The following is a 25,499-nucleotide window of genomic DNA, read 5'->3' as shown; positions in this document are numbered from 1 at the left end:
CAGAAGGCAGCAGCAGACATCTTGTTACACCCAGCCAAGTCTTGAATTTCAGACTCATTATAGCAATAAAGTGAGCATTAATGGTTATATACAGTATTTTGAAACCCGTGAGACTGTTTTCAACGTTTAACTACTTCAATACTGGGCACTTTCACCCTCTTCTTACCCAGGCCATTTTTCAGCTTTCAGCGCTGTCATGTTTTGAATGACAATTGCGCAATCATGCAACACTGTACCCAAATACATTTTTAATAATTTTCTTCACACAAATAGAGCTTATTTTGGTGGTATTTAATCACTGCTGGGTTATTTATTTTTTACTAAAAAAAAGAGCGAAAAAAAAAGTTTTTCTTGGTTTCTGTCAGTACATTTTGTAAATAAGTAATTTTTCTCCTTCACTGATGTGCACTGATGAGATGGCACTAATATGTAAGGTGGCACGGATAAGCAGCACTAATTAATTCCCTGATTACCTGCCCTGGTCTCCCCTGTGAGGAGTTACCACTGATCGGCACTCCTCGCCACACACTTTGTCAGTGTGAGGCGAGGACAGCTGATTAATGGCACTTCTGCATTTACATGTGACTGGCTGTGATTGGACACAACCAGCGCTGGTGCAAGGATTTTTGACACCCTAGGCCAGTGATGGCGAACCTTGGCACCCCAGATGTTTTGGAATTACATTTCCCATGATGCTCATGCACTCTGCAGTGTAGTTGAGCATCATGGGAAATGTAGTTCCAAAACATCTGGGGTGCCAAGGTTCGCCATCACTGCCCTAGGCAAAACCTAATTTTTCCACCCCCCATTGGCTCCACCCCCTTTGCCCTTCCCATGTATACCCCACATTTTTAATGAAGCGTCTATTAAATGCAGCCACACCAGCACCTATCAATGCAGCCTACCAGTGCCCATCAATTAATGTTTGCTTGCTTCCATTCATTTCGGAGTTGGGACACAGACACAGTCCTCTGCCGCCCCTGCACCTCTGACACTATGTGCAAATGGAGCGGCGGCTGCCTACTGATGCTGAGACTTAGTTGCTTGCTGCAGAGAGACGAGAGTAGGAATACCAGTGGCTGGGCGCCCTAGGTAGTAGTGCGCCCTAGACGGCTGCCTAGGGGCAGCACTGGCCCTGGACACAGCCGATCACATGGTTAAAGAGCCATGTCATGGGCTCTTTACAGAGATCAGGGTCACACTGTGTACTGGGAACACAGAGCGGCCACGATCGCCCGTTCAGGGGCACCATCATATGACATCCACCCAGAAAGATAGCAGCACCATTCCTCCGTCATTGGATGGTGAGCGGGCAGCAAATGGTTCATTTTAAAAGCTTTCACTCGGAAGGTGGCGACAGCCATCTTGGTACACCCCGCACTGCTCAGCACCTGACAGATTGTTTGATGCTGCAATGCGCATACGCTAGCGGTGGAATGCATGTGCAGTAAATATTTTCGGTGTGTCAACTGACGGAACGTCACTTCCGTTAGCTGATCTGATGGAACACTGGTGGTCATCCATTGGCCGACATCCATTGATCAGCTTGTGCAGTGACTAATCACAGTGCACCCTCTACCCTCCCTTCTAGATTGTAAGCTCTAATGAGCAGGGCCCTCTGATCCCTCCTGCATTGATTTGTATTGTAAGTGTACTGTTTGCCCCCATGTTGTAAAGCGCTGCACAAACTGCTGGCGCTATATAAATCCTGTATTATAATATTCAGAAGTGCTGGATCACGTACTTGCACATATGTGAGACTGTCAGCAAGTGGAGAACTAATTGCAGCCGCTCACATGTGATCACTCATTCAGCTATCATTCAGCTTGTCAGGGTGGCTAAGTCGCCTGATGAGTTGCCCCTGCGCTCTAAAATAGGGTGGCAGCCAGGACTGTGAGTCTGCAGGTGACATCTCTGGGTGGAAGGTGAGTGCTGCTGCCAAAGCAAGTTGGGCAATAGATTAAGTGTAAAAAAAAAAAAAAAAAAGTTGTTTTGCTTTAACACACCATAAGGTAAGTATAAAACTTTGTTTAACAGAGTGTTGTCAGCTGAGACGTATTAATAAAACAAAGCTTCCATTCAGCCCCATATGATATTTGCCAGCACTGCAACCTCTGAACCCAACTTCTACAACGTTCCCAGCAGCCACAAGGACACGCCCACACTTCCGGCTGTGACGGTCGCCATAACGACCCATAGAGTTTAACAGAACTTTATTCTTTTAGCAGTTTGCTTTCACAGAGTGACTTTATGTCGGCTGTACAGAAAAGAAGGACACGGCATGTGTGGAGCTGTATGTGTTCCTTCTGAGTCTGCGGCCAGTCACAACGCTGAGTTCTCTGAGTTCGCGCCAGCAGCAGCTCTCATCAGGCTCTGTGTGATTGGATGAAGCGCCCGGAAGTGGAGTGTTACCCTGGTTACATTGTAACCGTCTGTTGTGGCTGAGGCGGATGCTCGAGGCCTGTCTGGAATTTCTCTCTAGCAGAAGGTGACTACAAACTACCGGGGGGGAGATATTAGTTGTCATTGCGTAAATCACGGTAAGCTTCTTGTTGTAATGGGCATCTCCGGACTACAGAGAGTGTCCCCCTCCTAGGATTTACTGACAGTTCTGGAAGGCCAGGGACTTTTCCATACACATTAGGGGAGGTTTACCTGAACTGCTGTACATAGTAACCAATCGGCTTCCAGGTTGTATTGTTCAAACTTAATTTAACAAGCTAAAGTTAGAAGCTGATTGGTTACTATGCACCAGATTCTGTGTGCTCCAGTTTTAGTAAATCTCCATTGAATGAAAGGTTTTAGGGCTCTTCACATTGTAAAACACTAGAACATGTGTGCGCATAGTCCTAATGGTGAACAATTATGTGCTATTTGGCAGTGCAATACCCCAGCTACTTATATAGCGTCATCAATTTATGCAGCTCTTTAGGGTCGGTTCACACTGGGATGACTTGTCAGGTGACTTAGCCGCCTAAAAAGTCGCGTCCCGTTCTGTACAATGGAACCATCCTAATCGGAGCGACACAAGTCGCTCCAACTTAGAAAAAGGTTCCTGTACGACTTTGGGAGTGACTTGAGGTGACTTGCATTGACTTCTATAGAGAAGTCGTTTTGAAAGTCGCCGCAGTGGTCGCGTCCAGGTCGCCTGAGGCAGTCGCGCTGCAAGTCGTGCTGCCTCAGTGTGAACCGGCACTTACAGTTACACTCACCAGCCACATTATTAGGTACACCTGTTCTATTGCTTAGTAACACAAATTTCTAGTCAGCCAATCGCATGGCAGCAACTCAATGCATTCAGGCATCTAGATGTGGTGAAGACGACTTGCTGAAGTATAAACAGCATAAGAAAGGGGATTTAAGTGGCTTTGAACGTGGCATGGTTATTGGTGCCAGACAGGCCAGTCTGAATATTTTATAAACTGCTGACCTACTGGGATTTTCACCCACAATCATCTCTGTGGTTTACAGAGAGTGGTCTGAAAAAAGGAGAAAATATCCAGTGAGTGGTAGTTGTGTGGATAAAAATGCCTTGTTTATGTCAGAGGAAAATGGGCAGACTGATTCAAGATGATAGAAAGCCAACAGTAACTCAAATAACCGCTCGCTACTATAGATGTAAAATTTACAGAAATTTTGAAGCTCGGAAAAAAAAACCCTGTTTTTTTTTTTTTGGGGGGGGGGGGGAGGATGGAAAATTTTGGGGAAAAAATTGCTACATTAGCACTTTTTTGTCTTTTTAAGATTGAAAGTCATTCTGTTACGAGAACGTTGAGAAAAACTATGTGCATTGTCAACGTTATTGTCCTCTTCACTTCAATCCGTGAAGGATTTTTTTAATATCTACAGGACACTTGTTATATACGAGAATGTGTTTTGTTATCCTGGTAGCATTGGGAAATGCATATTTCATCTGACAATATTTGCAAATCACATATTTTTCTTTTCAGAAGAACTTAGTAATGTGAAAATGCCTCCATATGCTAGATGTTGGTCTCACCATTTTTTTGAGGGGAGTAGGAAATCTAAACAAGAAAAAATGACTACTTTGCAAGAAGACACTAATCTATGGTTGTGTGTGGGGGTGGGGGAAGAACCTGGTAATTAAATTATTACTTACACAAAAGTTTATAAAGATAAATTAATGTAGTTAAATGATTCAGTTTTCTGGATTCAGAATCGGATAAATGTAAACTCTTACTTTTTTTTATTAAAGTGGAGGGCCACCCAAATTTTTTATTTTTTTTTTCACTTACCTGTAACCGCTGTTGCTAGGTAGTCTTCCTAATCTGCCTCTTCCTATTCCGCTGCTCTTTCTCCTCACAAAGCGCAGCAGGAAACGGGCAGTGAAGCCACAAGGCATGGGCCCCCATGAGCAGAAAACTGGGGTGGGGGCAAAAAAGTCAGTGTTATCTCACCACCTCTTCACTTTCCTGCAGCAAGTTGAGAACCGGGGGAGTGGGTGCTGCCTGTACACCCCTGATGGCACCCCTGGCAGTCTATGACAGGGGGTCAGTGAATAGGGGGCAGTCTATGACAGGGGGTCAGTGAATAGGGGGCAGTCTATGACGGGGGAGGTCAGTGAATAGGGAGCAGTCTATGACGGGGGAGGTCAGTGAATAGAGGGCAGTCTATGAAGGGGGGGGTCAGTGAATAGGGGGAAGTCTATGACGGGGGGGTCAGTGAATAGGGGGCAGTCTATGACCGGGGGGGGGGTCAGTGAATAGGGGGCAGTCTATGACGGGGGGGGGGGGGTCAGTGAATAGGGGGTAGTCTATGACGGGGGGGGGTCAGTGAATAGGGGGTAGTCTATGACGGGGGGGGTCAGTGAATAGGGGGCAGTGTATGACGGGGGGGGTCAGTGAATAGGGGGCAGTCTATGACGGGGGGTCAGTGAATAGGGGGCAGTTTATGACGGGGGGGGGGGTCAGTGAATAGGGGGCAGTCTATGACGGGGGGGGGGGTCAGTGAATAGGGGGCAGTCTATGACGGGGGGGGGGGGTCAGTGAATAGGGGGCAGTCTATGACGGGGGGGTCAGTGAATAGGGGGCAGTCTATGACGGGGGGGTCAGTGAATAGGGGGCAGTCTATGACGGGGGGGGGGGTCAGTGAATAGGGGGTAGTCTATGACGGGGGGGGTCAGTGAATAGGGGGCAGTGTATGACGGGGGGGGTCAGTGAATAGGGGGCAGTGTATGACGGGGGGGGGGGTCAGTGAATAGGGGGCAGTCTATGACGGGGGGGGTCAGTGAATAGGGGGCAGTCTATGACGGGGGGTCAGTGAATAGGGGGCAGTCTATGACGGGGGGTCAGTGAATAGGGGGCAGTCTATGACGGGGGGGGGGGGGTCAGTGAATAGGGGGCAGTCTATGACGGGGGGGTCAGTGAATAGGGGGCAGTCTATGACAGGGGGGGGGTCAGTGAATAGGGGGCAGTCTATGACAGGGGGGGGGGTCAGTGAATAGGGGGCAGTCTATGACGGGGGGTCAGTGAATAGGGGGCAGTCTATGACGGGGGGTCAGTGAATAGGGGGCAGTCTATGACGGGGGGTCAGTGAATAGGGGGCAGTCTATGACGGGGGGTCAGTGAATAGGGGGCAGTCTATGACGGGGGGTCAGTGAATAGGGGGCAGTCTATGACGGGGGGGGTCAGTGAATAGGGGGCAGTCTATGACGGGGGGGGGGGGGGTCAGTGAATAGGGGGCAGTCTATGACGGGGGGGGGGGGTCAGTGAATAGGGGGCTGTCTATGACGGGGGGGTCAGTGAATAGGGGGCAGTCTATGACGGGGGGGGGTCAGTGAATAGGGGCAGTCTATGACGGGGGGGTCAGTGAATAGGGGGCAGTCTATGACGGGGGGGTCAGTGAATAGGGGGCAGTCTATGACGGGGGGGGTCAGTGAATAGGGGCAGTCTATGACGGGGGGGGGTCAGTGAATAGGGGGCAGTCTATGACGGGGGGGGGGTCAGTGAATAGGGGGCAGTCTATGACGGGGGTGGGTCAGTGAATAGGGGGCAGTCTGATGGGGGGGGTCAGTGAATAGGGGGCAGTCTATGATAGGGGGCAGTCTATGATAGGGGGCAGTCTATGATAGGGGGCAGTCTATGATAGGGGGCAGTCTATGACGGGGGGGTCAGTGAATAGGGGGCAGTCTATGACGGGGGGGGGGTCAGTGAATAGGGGGCAGTCTATGACGGGGGGGGGGTCAGTGAATAGGGGGCAGTCTATGACGGGGGGGGTCAGTGAATAGGGGGCAGTCTATGACGGGGGGGGGGGGGTCAGTGAATAGGGGGCAGTCTATGATGGGGGGGGGGGTCAGTGAATAGGGGGCAGTCTATGATGGGGGGGGGGGGGGGGTCAGTGAATAGGGGGCAGTCTATGACGGGGGGGGGGTCAGTGAATAGGGGGCAGTCTATGACGGGGGGGTGGGTCAGTGAATAGGGGGCAGTCTATGACGGGGGGGTCAGTGAATAAGACACAGACCATGCCAGGGGGATGAGTGGATGGGAAGTAGTGTATGCCATGGGGAGTATCTATGAGCTGCACATCTGTATATTGGCTCTGCCTATGATGTCTGCCATACATTGGCAAATCCATTCCCTGAGAGGTGTCACACAGACATGAGAAGGGTATGTGGCCACTTCACCGCTCTATCCTCCTCTGAAAGGATGTTGGGTCAATCATCCAGGCCTTCCTGCTACAAAGAGAGAACAAAACACACACTGTTACCCTCCTTGCAGAGCTCCCCGGGCCCCACAGCCAGCACTATGCCCTGCACAGGCGCCAATCCATTCCCCCGCCCTCCCCTCCGCCGCTCACCATCATGGCTGAGACGGTCACTGGCAGGCTGGGGATGGACTCCACCGAGGATCAGGGGGAGGAGAGATCGCCCCGGCTACACGTGATAGGAGGAGGGGGCCCGGCTGAATGACAGCTGGACGAACTGCAAGTCTGCTGGTGGGTTCGATTATCATGTGACCATTTTCTCTCCTCTCTCCAGCCGCGACATGAGAGCTGGGGAGGAACTGGGAAATGAAAGTGTTTTCTCTCCTCTCAGCTGCGAGCTGAGAACAGGGGGTGGCTGGGCCCCTGGGAATATTCGGGCCCCCTTACAGGTGTAATGCCTGTAGCCCCCTTATGGTGGCCCTGGCTACAGCAGTAGAAAACCACACTGCCACTCCTGTCAGCTAAGAACAGGAAACTGAGGCTACAATTCACACACGTTCACCAAAATTGGACAATAGAAGATTGTAAAAACTTTGCCTGGTCTGATGAGTCTCGATTTCAGATGGTAGGGTCAGAATTTGGTGTAGACCACATAAAAGCATGGATCCATCCTGCCTTATCAATCATTGTAGCAATCATTCAGGCTGGTGGTGTAATGGTGTGGGGGATATTTTCTCAGCACACTTTGGGCCATTTAGTACTAATTGAGCATGGTTTAAAGGAAAAGTCCAGCCTGAGCTCATTTGGCTGGGCTTCTCCTCTGGCTCACAAGAGTGAAATTCATTTTGCACTCATGTCACCCATTTTCAGCAAACAGTCTGAAGTCCGCTCTCCATTGACATCATTGCTATCCGTCCAGGCAGCACGTCATCCTCAGTCTGGGCTGCCTGGACTGATGGCAGTCTCAGCCTCTCAGCGAGCCACTGAGACAGCTGCTTCTCCGCAGCTCAGCACTCCAATGAACACTCAGGAGCAGAGCAGGAGCGGTGCTGACTGGCAGTCAGCAGCTCTCTGCTTGGGGAGGAGTGAGAACCAAGCCATTGGTGATGTTCGGTGGCTCGGTTCTCAGTGCAGAGATGCTGGGGGCAGCTGCAGTATCGGTCTGATGCTCCATCCGCCGAAGCTAAGTGTGGTTATCAAAAAAGAAAAACCCCATGCTTCTCTTTTAATCACTTTCCACCCACGCTATAGCGGAATGACGGCTACAGCGCAGGCTTTTATTAAGAGGTTAAAGGATTAGAGTTAAGTATGGTAACCAATCAGAACTTATAAGTGGCCTAATTACAAGCAACAAATAAAAGCTGAAATCTGCTTACTTTTGTGTGTTTACCATGTCTACTGATCCTTCACGACAACAAGCAATCTTCCATGTAACAAATAGATCTGTAATTAGGTGTATTCCGAGGAACTAGCAACAAATACTATCAGGGTTATTTACCAAAACTGGAGTGGCTGTGCATGGCAACCAATTCGTTTTTATTTGCTGTTTTCAAAGCTTGTAGCGAACTTGTAACTGAAGTCTGCATTACATACCTCTGCTTCAACCGTCTGACACCAGCACCTTCTCCCTGGCTTATCTGGGTGACAGTCTTTGGCCATCTTGATTGGCTGTCGCAGGATGATGTCATTCCTGCACATACACAAAAGTTCATTCATCTCGACTCACAGGCATGCATGACTCCGGTGTACATTCTATAGAAGACTATGAGTAGGCAGGTAGGTTTATTTTATTGCAGAAGAGACATTGTGGGGGTTATTTACGAAAGGCAAGTGCACTTGGAAGTGCAGTCACTCTAAATCAAAGGGCAGATCTGAAATGAGGGGAAGCTCTGCTGATTTTATCATCCAATCATCTGCAAGCTAAAATGCTGTTTTTTATTTTCCTTGCATGTCCCCCTCGGATCTACAGCGACTTTACTTCCAAGTTCACTTTCAAGTGTACTTTGCACTTATAGTGCAAAGTGGATTTGCCTTTCGTAAATAACCCCCTGTATGTCTTTCTGCCAGGGCTGGTGCAAATATTTTTGACACCCTAGGCAAAACCTCTATATTGGCAAAAGTATTGGGACACCTACCTTTACACGCACATGGACCTTCTCGTCCACATCAGTGCCTGTGCTCACAAATGCACCTCAGGAAGAATGGTCAAACATCCCCATAGACACACTCCTAAACCTAGCTGCAAAGGGTGGGCCAACTAACTCAATATATGAACCCTATGGACTAAGACTGGGATGGCCTTAAAGTTCATGTGCGTGTAAAGGTAGGTGTCCCAATACTTTTGGTAAAATAGTGTATATGCATAGGAAGGGTACAGAGATACTTTTTCAAGAGAAATAATACAAAAGAGATGTGTGGGTTTTTTTTTTTTTCGCAATCGTACTTACCTAGGTGGATGCAGTATTGTCTCAATGATGCATCTGCTTCCCCCCGGCGCCTCTAACACCGCCGATGGCTCAGTGAGCTGGTAACTGGCAGTCACCGCTCTCTACTCTCCCCCCCCCCACTCACTGGAGCGCTAATCTGTGGAGGGGTGGGAGCGGACAGCTCAGGCTCTTAACGGCTCGCTAAGAGGCTGAGCCAGGTGATGTTCCAGGCATTTGGATGGATCCCAACTCCACTCTGACATCAGCAGACATCAAACTTCAACCCACTGTCTGCTGAAAACGGGTTGGCTGTACTTCTCCTTTTAAGCCTACTACACGCAATCAGGATATTGTACAAAAAAATACCACTTTTGGAGCGATCATATGATAATCTGATTAGATACGACCAAAAGAAAACTCTATTTGTGTGAAGAATATGCTTAAAAATATTGTTTGGTACAGTGTAGCATGACAGTGCTGAAAGCTGGAAAATGGCCTGGACGGGAAGGGGTTGTAAGTGCCCTGTAGGTAAGTGGTTAGTACCATTTTCATCCAAAAATACAATGCAAATACACTATATCACTTCCGAATTTTTATTCTGTTGTATGAAAAAATGTTGTACTTTAGTAACCTATTTGTCTTTCGATATGGAGACTAGGATGCAAAAGAAAAATGGACTATCATTTATCCGATAATCTCATCGTGTATACGAGGCTTTAGTGAAATCTTGGAAACGGGTCACCAATGAAGGCTTTAAGCACAGTCTAGATTATAGTAGCAAGCACCTTTTAGTAAATTCCCAAAATCTGTGTGGAAGGAGGAGAACCAGAGAAGAGAACAGAAAGGGAGACAAAAAGGAAAGGGGGGGGGGGGGCAACTAGATGATGGCAGGATGAGGAGAATAGGGGTGAGAAAGGAAACCGAGAAAACAGACATGCATGTATAGGCAAGGGCCTTGATCAAACATAATTTAACCTCGTAGTGTAGGCCAGGCTCAATATACTGAGTAGGAGATGTAACCAATATTCACAGAGAGCTCTAGTTTTCACCCAGGGGCCCCATTCTGGAATTTTATAAGGCAGTTGGGACCCCTATAGAATTTATTTCGGGCACTCATACAGCACCATCAATTTACGCAGCACTTTAAATATACATTGTACATTTACATCAGTCTCTACCCTCAAGGAGCTTACAATCTAAGGTCCTAACTCGCATTCATACTAGGGGTGCACCGAATGGTTTTTTGGTGCCGAAACCGATACCGAAAATGAAAAATGCACTAGGCCGAAAACCGAAACAGCACCGATACCGAAACATATTTAAAAAAATATATATTTTTATACAGGAGATGGTCAGAGATTGGGACGTGGTACAGGAGATCAATGCAGCCAGCCAGAGTCCCCCATTGCAGCCAGAGTCCCCCATTGCAGCCAGCCTGTGAAGAAAAGAGAGGCGAGCCGCCTCCCGCCGCCTGTTTGATCCCAGCGCCGGGAACATCACAGCTTTAATTTCAATAACTGTGTGTTCCCGGCCACGCGCCGTCACACACAGCCCCTCCCTCTTGTCCGGGCACTTTGATAGACAGATCATCCGTCCAATCCTGTGGGTGATCTGTCTATCAAAGTGTCTGGACAAGGGGGAGGGGCTGTGGGTGACGGCGCGCGGTGTTGTGATCAAACAGGTGGTGGAGGTGGCTCTCCTGCGCTATAGGACACCCCCATGATGGGCGGCACCAGGGGCGGGGGGCGGAGCCCCACCCAGGCCACGCTCCATTATCGGCAGTTTTTCTCTTTCGGCAAATTGCCGAAAAGGGGATTTTCAGCCGATATGTTTCGGCGGCCAAAATTTCGGTGCATCCCTAATTCATACATACACATGCTAGGGCCAATTTGGAGAGGATCCAATTAACCTACTAGCATGTCTTTGGAGTTTGGGAGGAAACCAAACTACCTGGAGAAAATCCGCACAGGGAGAACTCCATGCAAGTAGTTTCATGGTTGGGATTCGTACCAGTGACCCTTTTGCTTCTAGGCAAAAGTGCTAACCATCCTTAGGAATTACAGACCAGTTAGCCTAACAGACATAGTATGCAAGCTCTTGGAGGGGATGATAAGGGACTATATACAAGATTTTAGTATTGAAAAGTGTATCATTAGCAGTAATCAGCATGTATTCATGAAGGACCGTTCTTGCCAAACCAATCTGTTAGCAGCTCTCCACCTCATAAGGGGTTATCTAGATAAAGGAAGGCCCATAGATGTGGTGTATCTGGACTTTGCAAAAGCATTTGACACAATTCCCCATAAACGTTTACTGTACAAAATAAGGTCCGTTGGCATGTACCATAGGGTGAGTACATGGATTGAAACCTGGCTACAAGGGCGAGTTAAGAGGGTGGTGATAAATGGGGAGTACTCTGAATGGTCAGGGTGGGTAGTGGGGTCCCCCAGGGTTCTGTTCTGGGACCAGTCCAATTAATTTGTTCATAAACGACCTGGAGGATGGGATAAACTGTTTAATCTCTGTATTTGCGGACGATGCTAAGCAGGGCAATAACATTTCCGCAGGATGTGGAAACCTTGCAAGAAGGTCTGAACAAATTAATGGGGTGGGCAACTACATGGCAAGTGAGTTTTAATGTAGAAAAATTTAAAATAATGCATTTGGGTGGTAAAAATATGAATGCAATCTATACACTGGGGGGGGGGGCTCTGGGGGAATCTAGGATGGAAAAGGACCTGGGGGTCCTAGTAGATGATAGGCTCAGCAATGGCATGCAATGCCAACCTGCTGCTAACAAAGCAAACAATATTGGCATACATTAAAAAAGGGGATCAACTCCAGAGATGAAACAATTCTCAAGCTCTACAAGACTCTGGTCCGGCCGCACCTGGAGTATGCTGTCCAGTTCTGGGGACCAGTCCTCAGGAAGGATGTACTGGAAATGGAACGAATACAAAATATGGCAGCAAAGCTAATAAAAGGTATAGAGGATATTTAGTTATGAGCAAAGGTTGTGAGCACTGAACTTATTCTCTCTGGAGAAGAGACGCTTGAGAAAGGATATTATTTCAATTTACAAATACCGTACTGGTGACCCCACAATGGGGATAAAACTTTTTTAACAAGACACGTGGCCACTCACTAAAATTATAAGAAAAGAGGTTTAACCTTAAACTGGGTAGAGTGTTCCTTACTGTGAGAGCAGCAAAGATGTGGATTTCCCTTCCACAGGCAGTGGTCTCAGCGGGAAGCATCGATAGTTTCAAAAAAACCTGAACGACCACAACATACAGGGATGTACAATATAATACTGACATATAATCACACACATAGGTTGGAATTTCTTTTTTCAACCTCACCTACCATGTAACCACTACATAGATCAGTTTATACAATGGAAATACTTGATTCACTATAGTTCTCTATTGTTGGACAGTGGGCAAATTTTATTAGACTTTAGTTCCACTTTAAGCCCTGGTTCACACTTATGCGATGTGGGAAGTGCATTAAATCCTGTGCCTTTCCTGCACTGCAATCACACAGCATCCATGCGATCAGCTGCTGCTGCTATCTTAACACCCCGAAACAGATTGCAGAACGCAGCACGATTACTAGAATCACATGGGTGTGAACACCCATACAATGCGATTTAGGTGCGGGGGGAAATTTGGGGTTCTGCACCATTTCTGGTGCAGATGAATTCAGCCATACAAAATGTGTGGCTGAAATCGCACCAGACAGACATTGCATGTGATGCTCACAGGAATGTGGTGCGATTTCTGTACGAATCGCATGTGGCGTCTACACTTTTCAAGTGTGAACAAAACAAACTGAAGATAGAAGCTGATTGGTTGCCTTATACAGCTACTTCAGATTCTGTCTGCTCTGGTTTTGATCTTATGCACATACAACCAGTTATTATGCTGCCCTTCCTTACAATACTGAATTTGTCATAAAGTTACATTGGGGCTAAAATGGTTTAGTATGTTCAATGCAATATGGAGTCTGAGAACATGTTGAAATAGCCTTTATCTCTGTTATTAATTTGGAGTGCTAATTGCATAAATAAAGGGTATTCATAATTTGTTGGTCGCCATCAAACGCCCCAGGAAAAAACGTACATGTGATAAGAAGTGCATAAAACTTAGGTAAAAGCAGACACCTTCATGAAAACATCTCCACTATCTGCTGACCAATCTAGAGCACATTGGCTTGGGGGTATCTTGGCACGTTCCTCCTCACAGAACTGTTTTACCTTGCTGATATTTTGGGCAGCTTTTAATAACTTACTCACTTCAGGTCATGGCACATCATATCAGTTCAGTTAAGGACAGGACCATGAAGGATAAATCCAGCTTTGTGCATTCATAAGTCTTCCTACATATAGTTCCCTTCTTACCTCAGCTTATCTGACAGCTGAGACGACAAAGGAAATGTGTTTGTTTTGTTTCCCCCCCCCTAGGTTTTTAATTTAGGGTCTGATGGAGGCATTGGTGTTGATTTACTAAAAGTGGAGGGCCACCCTGAAAACAAAAAAAATATTAAAAATTACAAAAAAATATAAAAAAAATATTTTTTTTTTACTTACCAGAAATGCCTGTTGCTAGGCACTTTCTCCTAATCTTCCTCTTCCTCCTCCGCGGAGATCTTCTGTCTTCGTCGCGGCGTCTTCTGGGTAATGAGTCGCGCTGTGTTCTGGGAACTGTGTGTTCCAGAACACAGCGCGTCCCATTCAGAAAGCGCTGCGGGACTCGCGCATGCGCAGTAGGAAACGGGCAGTGAAGCCATAAGGCTCCGCTGCCTGTTTCCCTTACAAGGAATGGCAGCACCGGGACCCGAGAGCCGAGGGACGGGTCGGCCTCGGCGGCCGACATCGCGGGCACCCTGGACAGGTGAGTGTGTTGATTAAGTCAGCAGCTGCAGTGTTTGCAGCTGCTGACTTTTTTTTTTTTTTTTTTTTTTTTGTATAACCGGCCCTCCTCTTAAAGCAGGGCTTGACAAATTTGCTTGGAATCTAGGAGCCAGCTAAAAAAGTTAGGAGCCAGGTCGGTAACAGCAATCCGGACCCGTCCCTGGCCTGACATGGAGACGAGTGAGGGGAAGATAGCGCCCCCCCCCACCTGTCTCCAAGTCATTGCCCATAGCTCTTAGAGGGACATTTTATTTATTTTTTCAAATGACAACATTTTATTTTTTTTTAAAATAGAATTTTAGTGTAAATATGAGATCTGACGTCTTTCTGAACCCCCCCCCCCCCCCCCCCCGATCTCATATTTAAGAGGACCTGTCATGCTTTTTTCTATTACAAGGGATTTTTACATTCCTTGTATTAGGAATGAAAGTGACACAATTTTTTTTAAAAACACAGAGAAAAAATTAAAAAATAAAAGTTAAAATAAATAAGAAAAAAAATATTTTAAATGTGCCCCATCGCGCCAAGCTCACGTGCAGAGGCGAACGCATACGTGAGTAGCGACCGCATATGAAAGCGGTGTTCAAACCACACATGTGAGGTATCGCCGTGATCTGTAGAGCGAGGGCAATAATTCTAGCCCTAGACCTCCTCTGTAACTCAAAACGTGCAACCTGTAGAATTTTTTTAAACGTCGCCTATGGAGATTTTAAAGGGTAAATGTTTGTCTCCATTCCACGAGCGGGGAGCAATTTTGAAGCAATTTACTCGGCGTAACATTATCTTTGACAATAAAAAAAAAAAAAAAAAAATTGGACTAACTGTACTGTTGTCATCTTTTTTTTAAATTAAATAAATTCTTTTTTCCTCAAAAAAGTGCGCTTGTAAGACCGCTGCGCAAAAACGGTGTGGCAGACAGTATTGCAACGACCACCATTTTATTCTCTAGGGTGTTAGAATAAAAAATATATATAATGTTTAGGGGTTCTAAGTAAAGGGAAGGAGATAGGTGGGCAGTGAAAACAGGCAGGGGAAGCTTCATTAGCGTTGCTGGTTGTCATACCAATGGCCACCACAAGAGGGCGCCCGATTCCAGAAGGAAGCATAGGACCACAGAAGGCCGCAAAGCCGGGGGCCTCAATTACCAGCCGGCGGTGGCGCGGCCCAACGCGATCACGCTTAGGGGGTGTGCACAGAGACAGGATACCCCCCCAGCTTTGCTGCCCTAGGTGCCAGGTCACTAATGCGACCTGGCGCCCGGGGTTTGTCGAGCCCTGTACTAAAGGCAATTAGGCTGTTCACTGCGCAAGGGAATTTTCTATAGGCCGGCAGTACACTGTGTTGGCATCTCAGCCAGTTCAGCAGCAACTAGCCAAGTTTCAAAGCATTAATGGGCAGGCTAAATGTAACAATCGATTATCGCTAGTGGCTGCTATAGAGATAATCCTTGCCTTTTCCTGGCAGGGATGGCTCCCCCTCCCTAGGGCAGACAATAGCTCGGCAGGGGGGATTCCCTTGTCAACACTGTCTGTGTTTGATGGGGAATCGTGCACATTTCCTGCAACTCCTGGTTGCAGTAAAAAAAAGTGTATGGGTTTACTAAGCTTAGTGGACGATGTGAAGCTCATTGGGTATTCTTTACAAGGTAATATAATTTATTTAATAATAATTTACTAATATATAATTTATTTTTTTACAACATTTACTAAGCAAAAGAAAAATTCCCTTGCAAAGTAACCCGCTTATTTGCCTTTAAAGCGGAGCTCCACTCCAAAGTGGAGCTTCCGCTCATTGGAACCCCCCCTCCCTCCCTCCGGCGCCACAATTGGCACCTTTCAGGGGGGAGGGGGGTGCAGGTACCTGTACAGTACAGGTATCTGCACCCACTTCCGGCATAGATATCTGCAGAAGCTACGCCCCTTTCTGCAGAATCTACGCCCCTTTCCGAAGGTCCCCCGCTGTCTGCTGGGAAACACACGGATCCCAGAGACAGCGGGGACCATCCTTGTTGCACAGCGCGACTCGCGCATGCGCAGTAGGGAACTGGGAAATTAAGCCGCAAGGCTCCACTTCCTGATTCCCATACCCAAGATGGTGGCGGCAGCACCCGAGAGACGATCCAGAGATCGGCTTCGGGTGCCGACATCGCGGGCGCGCTGGGCGGGTAAGTTTTATTATTTTAAAAGTCAGCAGCTGCAGTATTTGTAGCTGCTGGCTTTAAAAAAAAAAAAAAAAAAACGGCGGACTCCTGCTTTAAATCAAACAAAAGCTCATCCTGCTTGGTAAGAATGGTTTTGAGCGGTTCTGCCTAGGGCTGCAACTAACGATTATTTTCATAATCTATTAGTTGGCCGATTGTTTCGATTAATTGGTTAATAACCTTAAAAAAAAAAAAAAAAAAAGGTGTGGTGTATAATTTAGTTAATATGTAAAGTTTAAAAAAAAGGCAATTTATTCTTAAATATCTCTATATGCAGTGGTAAATATAAATAACTATATGGTTAGGGAGCAAAATATCGAATCCACTCTGAGAAGAAGACGAGATATACTATTAGAGGAGACATACTGTATATACTATTAGAGACTATATACACTATTAGAGGAGAGATATACTGTATATAGTATTAGAGGGGATATTCTGCATATACTATTAGAGGAGAGATATACTATTAGAGGATAGATATACTATTAAATGGCCAATTTGGTAAATATCATCAGACTCATTAACTTTAACCCCATTTTGTTACTGGCAGACTAATTGATTATGAAATTATCGATCACTATTTTCATAATCAATTAGTTGTTGATTAGTTGTTTCAGCCCTAGTTCTGCCATATGGACAGGATGGCTTGTGTAGATAAATAAATTCTAATTTGCATCATCCTATTCGATAGCAGAATATTGGGGTGTCTTCCTGTTATCTAAAATTCATTGGTAACAGAATGTCCAGTAAGATTTCTAAATTAGCAGGGATTGCAGGGATTTCAGCTCTTACATAAACACTGAGAAGGTATTGTCAGCGGCTACAGGAAACCTTTGGTTGAGGTTTTTGTTGGTAAAGAAAATTTTGCCAGACATGTAAAACACCCAAAAATCTCTAAAATCTTCCTAATCATTTTTATGAACTGTCTGTGCCCTTAGTTTTCCTACTTAAAATTTCCTGTTCTAAAAATGACTTATTGATCCTGTCAGTCACTTATACAGTGGCGGATGGTGGTCCAAATTTTGGGGGGGGGGGGGGGGCGCAAACAAACTGAAAAATACTTAAACATCAATTGTGGTCTCACTGTGCCCATCATAGTGCAGTCACTGTGCCCACCAAATAAAGCCACTGTGCCCATCATGTGCAAGCCCACCGCGGCCGGTCCTGTGGCACTTTCCGCTCGTGTGGCGGGGCTCTGCTCCTCTCCTGGAGTGACGCAGTGCTCTGCACCCCAAGCTCATCCTATTTTGAAGCCTATTGGAGCCTCTGGCTCTAATCGCGTGCTTCAAAATACACCACCCCTCCCCCCCCTCGCCTATCCCCTTAGTATTTCATGTGTCCGGCGTCCTGAAAGGGGCTGGACACATGAATAGGGAGAGCGGCAGAGGTGTTTGGGGGGGGGGGGAACTGGTGTGGACCCATGCGCCCACAATGCATTGATCACCACTGCACTTATAGTCCCTTCTTGGTGTCAAGGATTTGCAGCCTCATAATTATTCGCCACAGTGGGCATGCCTCATTCTTTATTTATTTTTTTGTAAGTAAGCAACGTATCTTCCTTCTTGCTTTGCTTTATTTTATATTTTTATACTTGGAAATCTTTCCCACGATCACATCATATGCTGGGTCCCCTTTTTCTCTTTGGGATTCTCCTGGCAGTCCTTATATGGAGTTGTCACTCTTTACACAGTAAATGCAGGGTGCTGTGCTGGGTCAGCGATGCCCCACATTCACAGTATGCCCTTTAGTTTTCTGATTTGAATGACATGAGGACATTCAGTCTGGAAGACTAACGACCACTTTTGTTTTGATTTACATTTTGCTTGGAGTTGGGCTTTAAAAATTCATGTAATCTGCGCTGGGTTGGCGGTTTATTTATTTTAAATTTTTTTACTGTTTGCAATTAATTTTTATTTGGGTATCTTTCTATGGGTTATGGTTGTCATGGATTTCTGTGCCATGTGTGGTGTTGTTGCTTTTAATGTTGGTGAGCAAATTCCCTTATGTACTTACAGTGCAGCTGGAAAGTATTCACAGCGCTTCACTTATAACAAAATGTGGAATGTTACAGCCTTATTCCCAAATGGATTAAATTAATTATTTTCATCAAAATTCTACAAACAATACCCCATAATGACAACGTGAAAGAAGTTTGTTTGAAATCTTTGCAAATTTATTAAAAATAAAAATAAATCGCATGTACATAAGTATTCACAGCCTTTGCTCAATACTTTGTTGCAGCACCTTTGGCACCAATTACAGACTCAAGTCTTTTTGAGTATAATGCTACAAGCTTGGCACACCTGTTTTTTGGGCATTTTCTCCCATTTCCCCTTTCAAGCTCCATCAGGTTGGATGGGGATCGTCAGTGCATAACCATTTTCAGATCTCTCTGGAAATGTTCAATCAGGATCAAATCTGGGCTCTGGCTGGGCCACTAAAGGACATTCACAGAGTTGTCCCGTAGCCGCTCCTTTTGTTATCTTGGCTGTGTGCTCAGTCGTTGTCTTGTTGGAAGATGAACCTTCACTTCAATCTGAGGTCCAGAGCGCTGTGGAGCAGGTTTTCATCAAGGATGTTTCTGTACATTGCTGCATTCATCTTTCCCTCAATCCTAACAAATCTCCCAGTTCCTGCCGCTAAAAAAACATCTCCACAGCATGATGCTGCCACCACCATGCTTCACTGTAATGATGGCATTGGCCAGGCAATGAGCGGTGCCTAGTTTACTCCAGATGTTACGCTTGCCATTCAGGTCAAAGAGTTCAATCTTTCTTTCACCAGAACAGAAAATTTTGTTCCTCAGGTGCCTTTTCTCAAACTCCAGACAGGTTATCATGTGCCTTTTTATTGAGGAGTGGCTTCCGTCTGGCCACTCTACCATACAGGCCTGATTGGTGGAATGCTGCAGAGATGGTGGTTCTTCTTGAAGGTTCTCTTCTCTCCACAGAGAAACACTGGAGCTCTGTCAGAGTGACCATCGGGTTCTTGGTCACCTCCCTGCCTAAGGCCCTTCTCCCTGATCGCTCAGTTTCGCCGGCAGCCCGCACTAGGAAATGAGTTTTATGGACCGGTTGCTAAGTGGTTAAACTGACCATCTTTGAGATGTTTCTACAACTTGGAGTCCACCTGTAGTAAATTCAGTTGATTGGACATGATTTGGAAAGGCACACACCTGTCTAAATAAAGTCCCACAGTTAACAGTGCATGTCCGTTGCATAACTCTGGGAGGGCGTACAGTGATGTCCTCCCAGAATCCCGCTCTCATGCTCCCCCTGGGACGCGCACCTGAGAATTTCCGTGGCCGCCGGAGGTAATCGGCCACTGATTGTAGCTTTATATCACACGATCGCTTCGTCAAATGACAGAGCAATCACATGTAAACAAACCAGTGTGATATCCGGTTCCTCCCTCCCCTCTCTGTACAGTGTGAGTGGAAAGGGGAGAGATCGGTGGCAGCAGCAATGTGGGCTGCATGTGTAGTGCCCACAGCGCTGCTCAGTGACAGACCGATCCATCCATTCTCAGCCATCCATATGCTGCATACCCACCCATACTCATCCATCCATCCTTGGCAATACTTATCCATCCATGCTCAGCCATCCCATCCACCCCCATCCATAATTAGCCATACTCAGTCGTACCCAGCCATCCCATCTATACCCATCCATACTCTGCCCTACCCGGCCATACGGATTCATGCACAGCCATGCCCATCCACAGCTTATCCATCCTCATCCATGCCACTACAGTGCCTCACAAGAGCGTAATAAGTTTCACATCTAATTTGACTACCTATGTCCCTAGAACACCTGACGGTGCTCCCTGCATGTTGGTCCTCTCTATGTGGCCACGCTGTGGAAAAGTGTCACACGTGGTATCGCCGTACTCAGGAGGAGAGGAGAATCTATTTTGGGGTATAATTATTTTTGTATGTACATGTTATGCGTTTAGAAATATTGTGTAAATGGACAACGTTGTGTTTTAAAAAAAAAAAAAAAAAAAAAAAAAAGTGTTTTCATTTTCTTTACACATTTTCCAAAAACTTGTAGAAAAAAATGTTCAAAAGACTCCTTATGCCTCATATATTATACATTGGGTTGTTTTCATTCCAAAATGGGGTCATTTTTGGGGCGTTTCCATTGTCCTGGTTCTTCAGGGCCTTCAAAAGTGTAAGAGGTAGTCAAGAAATGTATATGTGTAATTTATGCTCCAAGAACGCCTGATTGCGCTCCTTGCATGTTGGGCCTCTGTATGTGGCCACAGTGTGTAACAAATCTCACGTGTGGTATCGCCATACTCGGGAGGAGTAGTAGAATGTGTTTTGGGGTGTACTTTGTGGTATTCATATGCCGTGTGTAAGAAATAACCTGCTAATATAACAATTTTGTGAAAAAAGAAAAGAAAATCTTGATTTTGCAAAGAATTGTGGGAAAAAATTACAACTTCAAAAAACTTACCATGCCTCTTACTAAACACCTTGGAATGTCTACTTTCCAAAAATGGGTCATTTGGGGGGTATTTGTACTTTCCTGTTCAATTTTCAGAGATTGGCACCATAGCTTGTGGACTCTATAACTTTCACAAAGACCAAATAATATACACCGATTTGGGTTATTTTTACCAAAGATATGTAGCAGATATTAATTTTGGCCAAAATATATGAAGAAAAATGACTAATTTGCAAAATTTTATAACAGAAACGAAGAAAAATGCATAGTTTTATTTTTTAATTTTTTTTACCGAATTTTCTGTCTTCTGTCTTTTATAGCGCAAAAAAAAAAAAAAAAAAACAGCAGTCATTAAATACCACCAAAAGAAAGCTCTATTTGTTTGAAAAAAAGGACAACAGTTTCAAATGGGTACAGTGTTGAATGAGTAATTGCCATTCAAAATGTGAGAGCACCGAAAGCTGAAAATTGGTCTGGTTAGGAAGGGGGTTTAAGTGCCCGGTGGTCAAACAGAATGTACCTGAGCTCAATTTTAAATTATTTATTATTATTTTATTTTTAATACATTTGCAAAGATTTCAAACAAACTTCTTTCATGTTGTCATTATGTGGTAGTGTTTGCAGAATTTTAAGGAAAATAATGCATTTAATCTATTTTGGAATAAGGCTGTAACATAACACGTAGAAAAAGTGAAGTGCTGTGAATACTTTCTGGATGCACTGTATCTACTTCTGTTTATTCATGTTTGACATTTGGGTACAAATTTTTATTAATCCATTTATTTCATAATAGTTTCCGGGGGTTTGTTTGCTTTTTATTTATTTATTTCTGTACATCTAGTTCCTGACATAAATATATTGACTGCTTACATGGTACATGTTTATGATTTTGGTTTTTAAAGGGTCATTGTAGTCCAATTATATGAGAAGTGGCAGACAAAGCATAACAAAGTTACTATGAGATGTAATCAAATTTGTATAATTTTGAGTCTGTATCACACACCAACTGAACAGAACAAAGAACAGAACACTACAGTACAAGAAGTTCTAATCCAATAAATCTACCTAAAGTAAAATTATACCTTTTTGGTCTGGGGGCAAGAATTCCAGAAGTAACGTTATGCTTGTTTAAACACTGCCCAGGGGTAAACGCCAGTCCAGAAGTTTACTTTCCGTTACTTGGTTTATCCATGCACTGGGTATCTGGAAATGTCTTTTTCCAAATATTCTCATACTAACAGTATTAAAGTGCAGCACTCTCCATTTAGGTGATGACCATTGGAGAATAAAGTTGTAAAGTATTTCTTTGTCCGTGTGTTTGGAGACTGTGTCAGCTGACCTGTAGAGTAGAGCATTTTCTGATAAGACCCAGACATTGCATGAAGGGAGGGTATAAGCTTTTCTACATAAGCCATGTGGCATTATTGCTATATCTAAGATATTAAAGGTGTGCAAACTTCTATATTACTATAACAATTACAAAACGTGATGTCTCATCAGCTATTTATGTATGTGAAAAAAACATATTGTTTGACAAGAAATTTTTTATTGCATAAAAATGAAAGTTAAAGAAAATGAATAAACCTAAAAAGTCCAATTACTTCCGAAAAGGACAATCCTACTTAAAATATGAATTCTGTGTGCTAGTACCTCGGCATGCAGTTGCTTAGAGATCCTGGTAATCCGGTGAGGAGGTGGCACTTCTGGTTATTTTGTGACCTGGGAGCACTGTATGTGGAGGTCATAGCACAGAGCGGCGATTTGTTTTTAATTTATATATATATATATATATATATATATATATATATATATATATATATATATATATATATATATATATATATATATATATATATATATATATATATAAATTTTGTGTGTGGTGAGATATCATCTTTTGTAATTGTGGCTATAGGACTTTACTTTTTATTTTTTATTTTTTTCTAAAATTGATAATTGGAGGATTGAGTGCAGCATCTTATTTCACCTAGCACATAAAAATGTTAGGGTTATGAAAATAGCCTAATTTTGACACTTTTTAGTGTTTTTGTGTTTTATTTTTTTTATTTTGTTTGGCAATTTTTTTTTTTTTTACCTTCTGCTACGGTGATGTGATTTGGGGCTTGTTCAAATGTGCAGCAGCACTTCTCCTTTGCAGTAATGACAGGTAGTTGGGAAGCAATGCTTGCTTTAAACCTTAAAAGGCTAAACCACTGTGCCACAACCATGTGCAATGCGTTTTGTTTGCGGCATGGTCATATTAACTTGAATGGGTTGCATGTGATGGAGGTATTGGCTGCCAAATGAGATGCGGTTTCACTTTTGCTGTGTCCACAAAGCATTATTACTGTGGCATGTGTACAGCCCTTGGAGGTCAGCAATATTGACTTCCATTGCCAGTTTGTTTTTGTGGATTTCCCTCTGATGTGAAGATGACGTTGATTTTTTTATATAGTGATAGCAGTTTGGCACAGGGCTTTACAATATAAATGGTGCATGTATTTCTACAATAAATTCCAGTGCAAGAGGGTTAGGGGGCCCTGCTCTTGAGAGCTTACAATGTAAACCGTATTTAAATGTGAGGGATATGAAGGTGCCTATGTAGAAGTACAGTTTTAGGCAGGGGCAGAACAGGCTTCCTGGAAGAAATTAGTTTTTAGGGATTGCTTAAATATGCACAAATTGGGAAATAGACTGAGGTAGAGATTCCAGAGGATGGGAGAGGCTCTGGAGAAGTCCTGGAGGTGAGTATGGGAGGAGAAGACTAAGGAGTTTGAAAGCAGGATTAGGGAAATCCTCTGAAATGTAATTGCAAATGTTAACTGAATTGTTTTGATATACACCTTCTTCCCCCACCCCACCCCCCCTTTCTTCTTTTTATTTTTTTATTTTATTTTTTATTTTATTTTTTTTTTTACTATTTCTGTCTACTCAAAATACTTGAGTAGATTTGTTTTGTAGTATCATTTTGCAATCAAGAACTTATGAAGGCATCTTATTTTTCATTTTACAGATTTTCTTGCTATGTGGAAGATAAAAGGAATATCATAAAATGGGTGATATTTTGGCCTATGAAGCGGATTTGCTTGGATTGGTGAAAGAGGTATCGTTTTTTTGGTTTTACTTTTTGTTTTTTATAGTTTCCCTTCCATCATATGGCTAAGGCTCTTTCCACACAGGGCAGGCTCCATTGGAGTCCACATGCTCAGCAGGGAATCTATCCACTGTTCCCCGCTGAGCAGGCGGATGAATGGTCCGTGTCCACTCCACTTATGCAGAGCGGGCATAGACACAACCCGCTCTCCTTTATGGGCGGTTGGATAGAAACAGACCAGCTGTCCGTTTACACCCAACTGCTATCCGATCCACCAGATGGATGAGGAACGGATCACTATCCGTCTGTTTTTAGTGGACAGGATCAGATTGGATGTCGGCAGGACACCCGCCACTCCATAAAAGCGGCAGAAGGGTCTGATCGAGTCCACCTGAAAAACTGACAGACTGATGCGATCAGGCCCCTGTGTGAAAGGGCCCTAACTTGTAGGTTGGTAAGCCCTCCTATGTTGGTCACTGAATATATTTGCCGCTTTTTGTCAGAAAAGAAAAAAGCCACATGATCATGGTATGATGGGAGACTATTGTGCTGCATGATTATTTCCATTTATGTATTACTGGGAGAGCCGAGTATCAGAAACAAAGCAAAGTGAATAGAGGAGAAATGGCAGAACTGGCTAAGGGTTGGTGGGGATGTGGCTTAATTGTTTCAATATTCTTGCCTGACATGGGAAAAATCTTTTGAACAACCCTTTTACTTGTAAAATTTGGTTTTGTGAATTGAAGATTTCAAAAAACAGGCTGCAAGTTAAGTACAGTATATAGAATATGCTTATTTCTGTCAAGTTGCATGTGAAAAGGGTTTGGTTCTTGAGGTTGCAAACTAAATAAGTTAAATTCAAACTTACTATAGCAGTATCAGTTCTTTCAGCACTGACAAATTATCACACCAGTGACACTTGAATGCTTTTTTTTTCTTTTCTTCTGCACTTAAAGTGGACCCACTCCCCATACTTTCTAAACTACTACAATATTGGTTATCTAGAAGGATATACAGACCTCCTCCATGTATACTTATCTTTCAAATGTCGCCCCTCTATCCGCTGTGAGACCCGAAAAAACTGCAGATTTTGTGGGTGGGACTGTTTTCCAGGGCTCAGTGGGTGGAGTCGTGATGTCAGTAGACTCCCTGCCCACCTCTACACTCCCCTTATCAACATGCATTTTCTCCTGTGTATTTCTTACACTGAACTTCTGCTATGATCACTAACCTCTAGTCAAAACCCAGAAAAGTCCCCACATGACTTCAGCATGCCAAATCATGCTGAGGTGTGGAACAGCCAATCCTTGCAGAGCAGCAGAAGAAAGGAGTGGGAGGGAATTAAAAAATAATGCTAGTGCACGAGATATGCAAATCACCTGTCACAGCAAAGGGGAGGTTTTTACAAAGTTTTTTTTTTTTTGTTTGCCAAGATTTATCTCACTTAGGCTGGGTTCACACCGCTGCGGGGGGAGAACCGGATGTGATTCGCACAGCAAATCACATCCGATCTCCGTAGCACTGCGAGTTCAGCCATACAGATAGTATGGCTGAACTCGCAGCTGTCCCGCAGCAAACTCGCACAGGACCCTTTTTTGGGTCCGCAACGGAATCGGATCGCATGGGGGTTCACACCATGCGATCCGATTCCTGTGCGAGTCGGCAGATCGCACTGCGATATGCCGACGGATCTGGGGGTGTCATTAACATAACATTGACACCCCCAGCCGTCCGCATAGGGCAGTGT

General features: G+C 44.7%; 1 protein-coding gene across 1 annotated transcript in view; it reads left to right on the top strand.

Annotated features, from left to right (window-relative positions):
- Positions 1-2,191: 2,191 nt before the first annotated feature.
- ARMC9 (armadillo repeat containing 9) overlaps positions 2,192-25,499 on the top strand; it is a gene marked incomplete in the record, with an annotated part of 177,786 nt that continues 154,478 nt past the window's right edge. The window contains 2 exon segments of the mRNA XM_077487677.1: positions 2,192-2,488; positions 23,672-23,761. Of these exon segments, the coding sequence (XP_077343803.1) occupies positions 23,711-23,761 (51 nt within the window).

Source organism: Lithobates pipiens, unplaced genomic scaffold, assembly GCF_037356315.1.
Source record: "Lithobates pipiens isolate NorthernLeopardFrog02 unplaced genomic scaffold, aLitPip1_a1.2 Scaffold_18, whole genome shotgun sequence".
Classification (NCBI taxonomy): domain Eukaryota; kingdom Metazoa; phylum Chordata; class Amphibia; order Anura; family Ranidae; genus Lithobates; species Lithobates pipiens.
The sequence above is the reverse complement of the archived record's forward strand: the minus strand, read 5'-3'. Positions and strand labels throughout refer to the sequence as shown.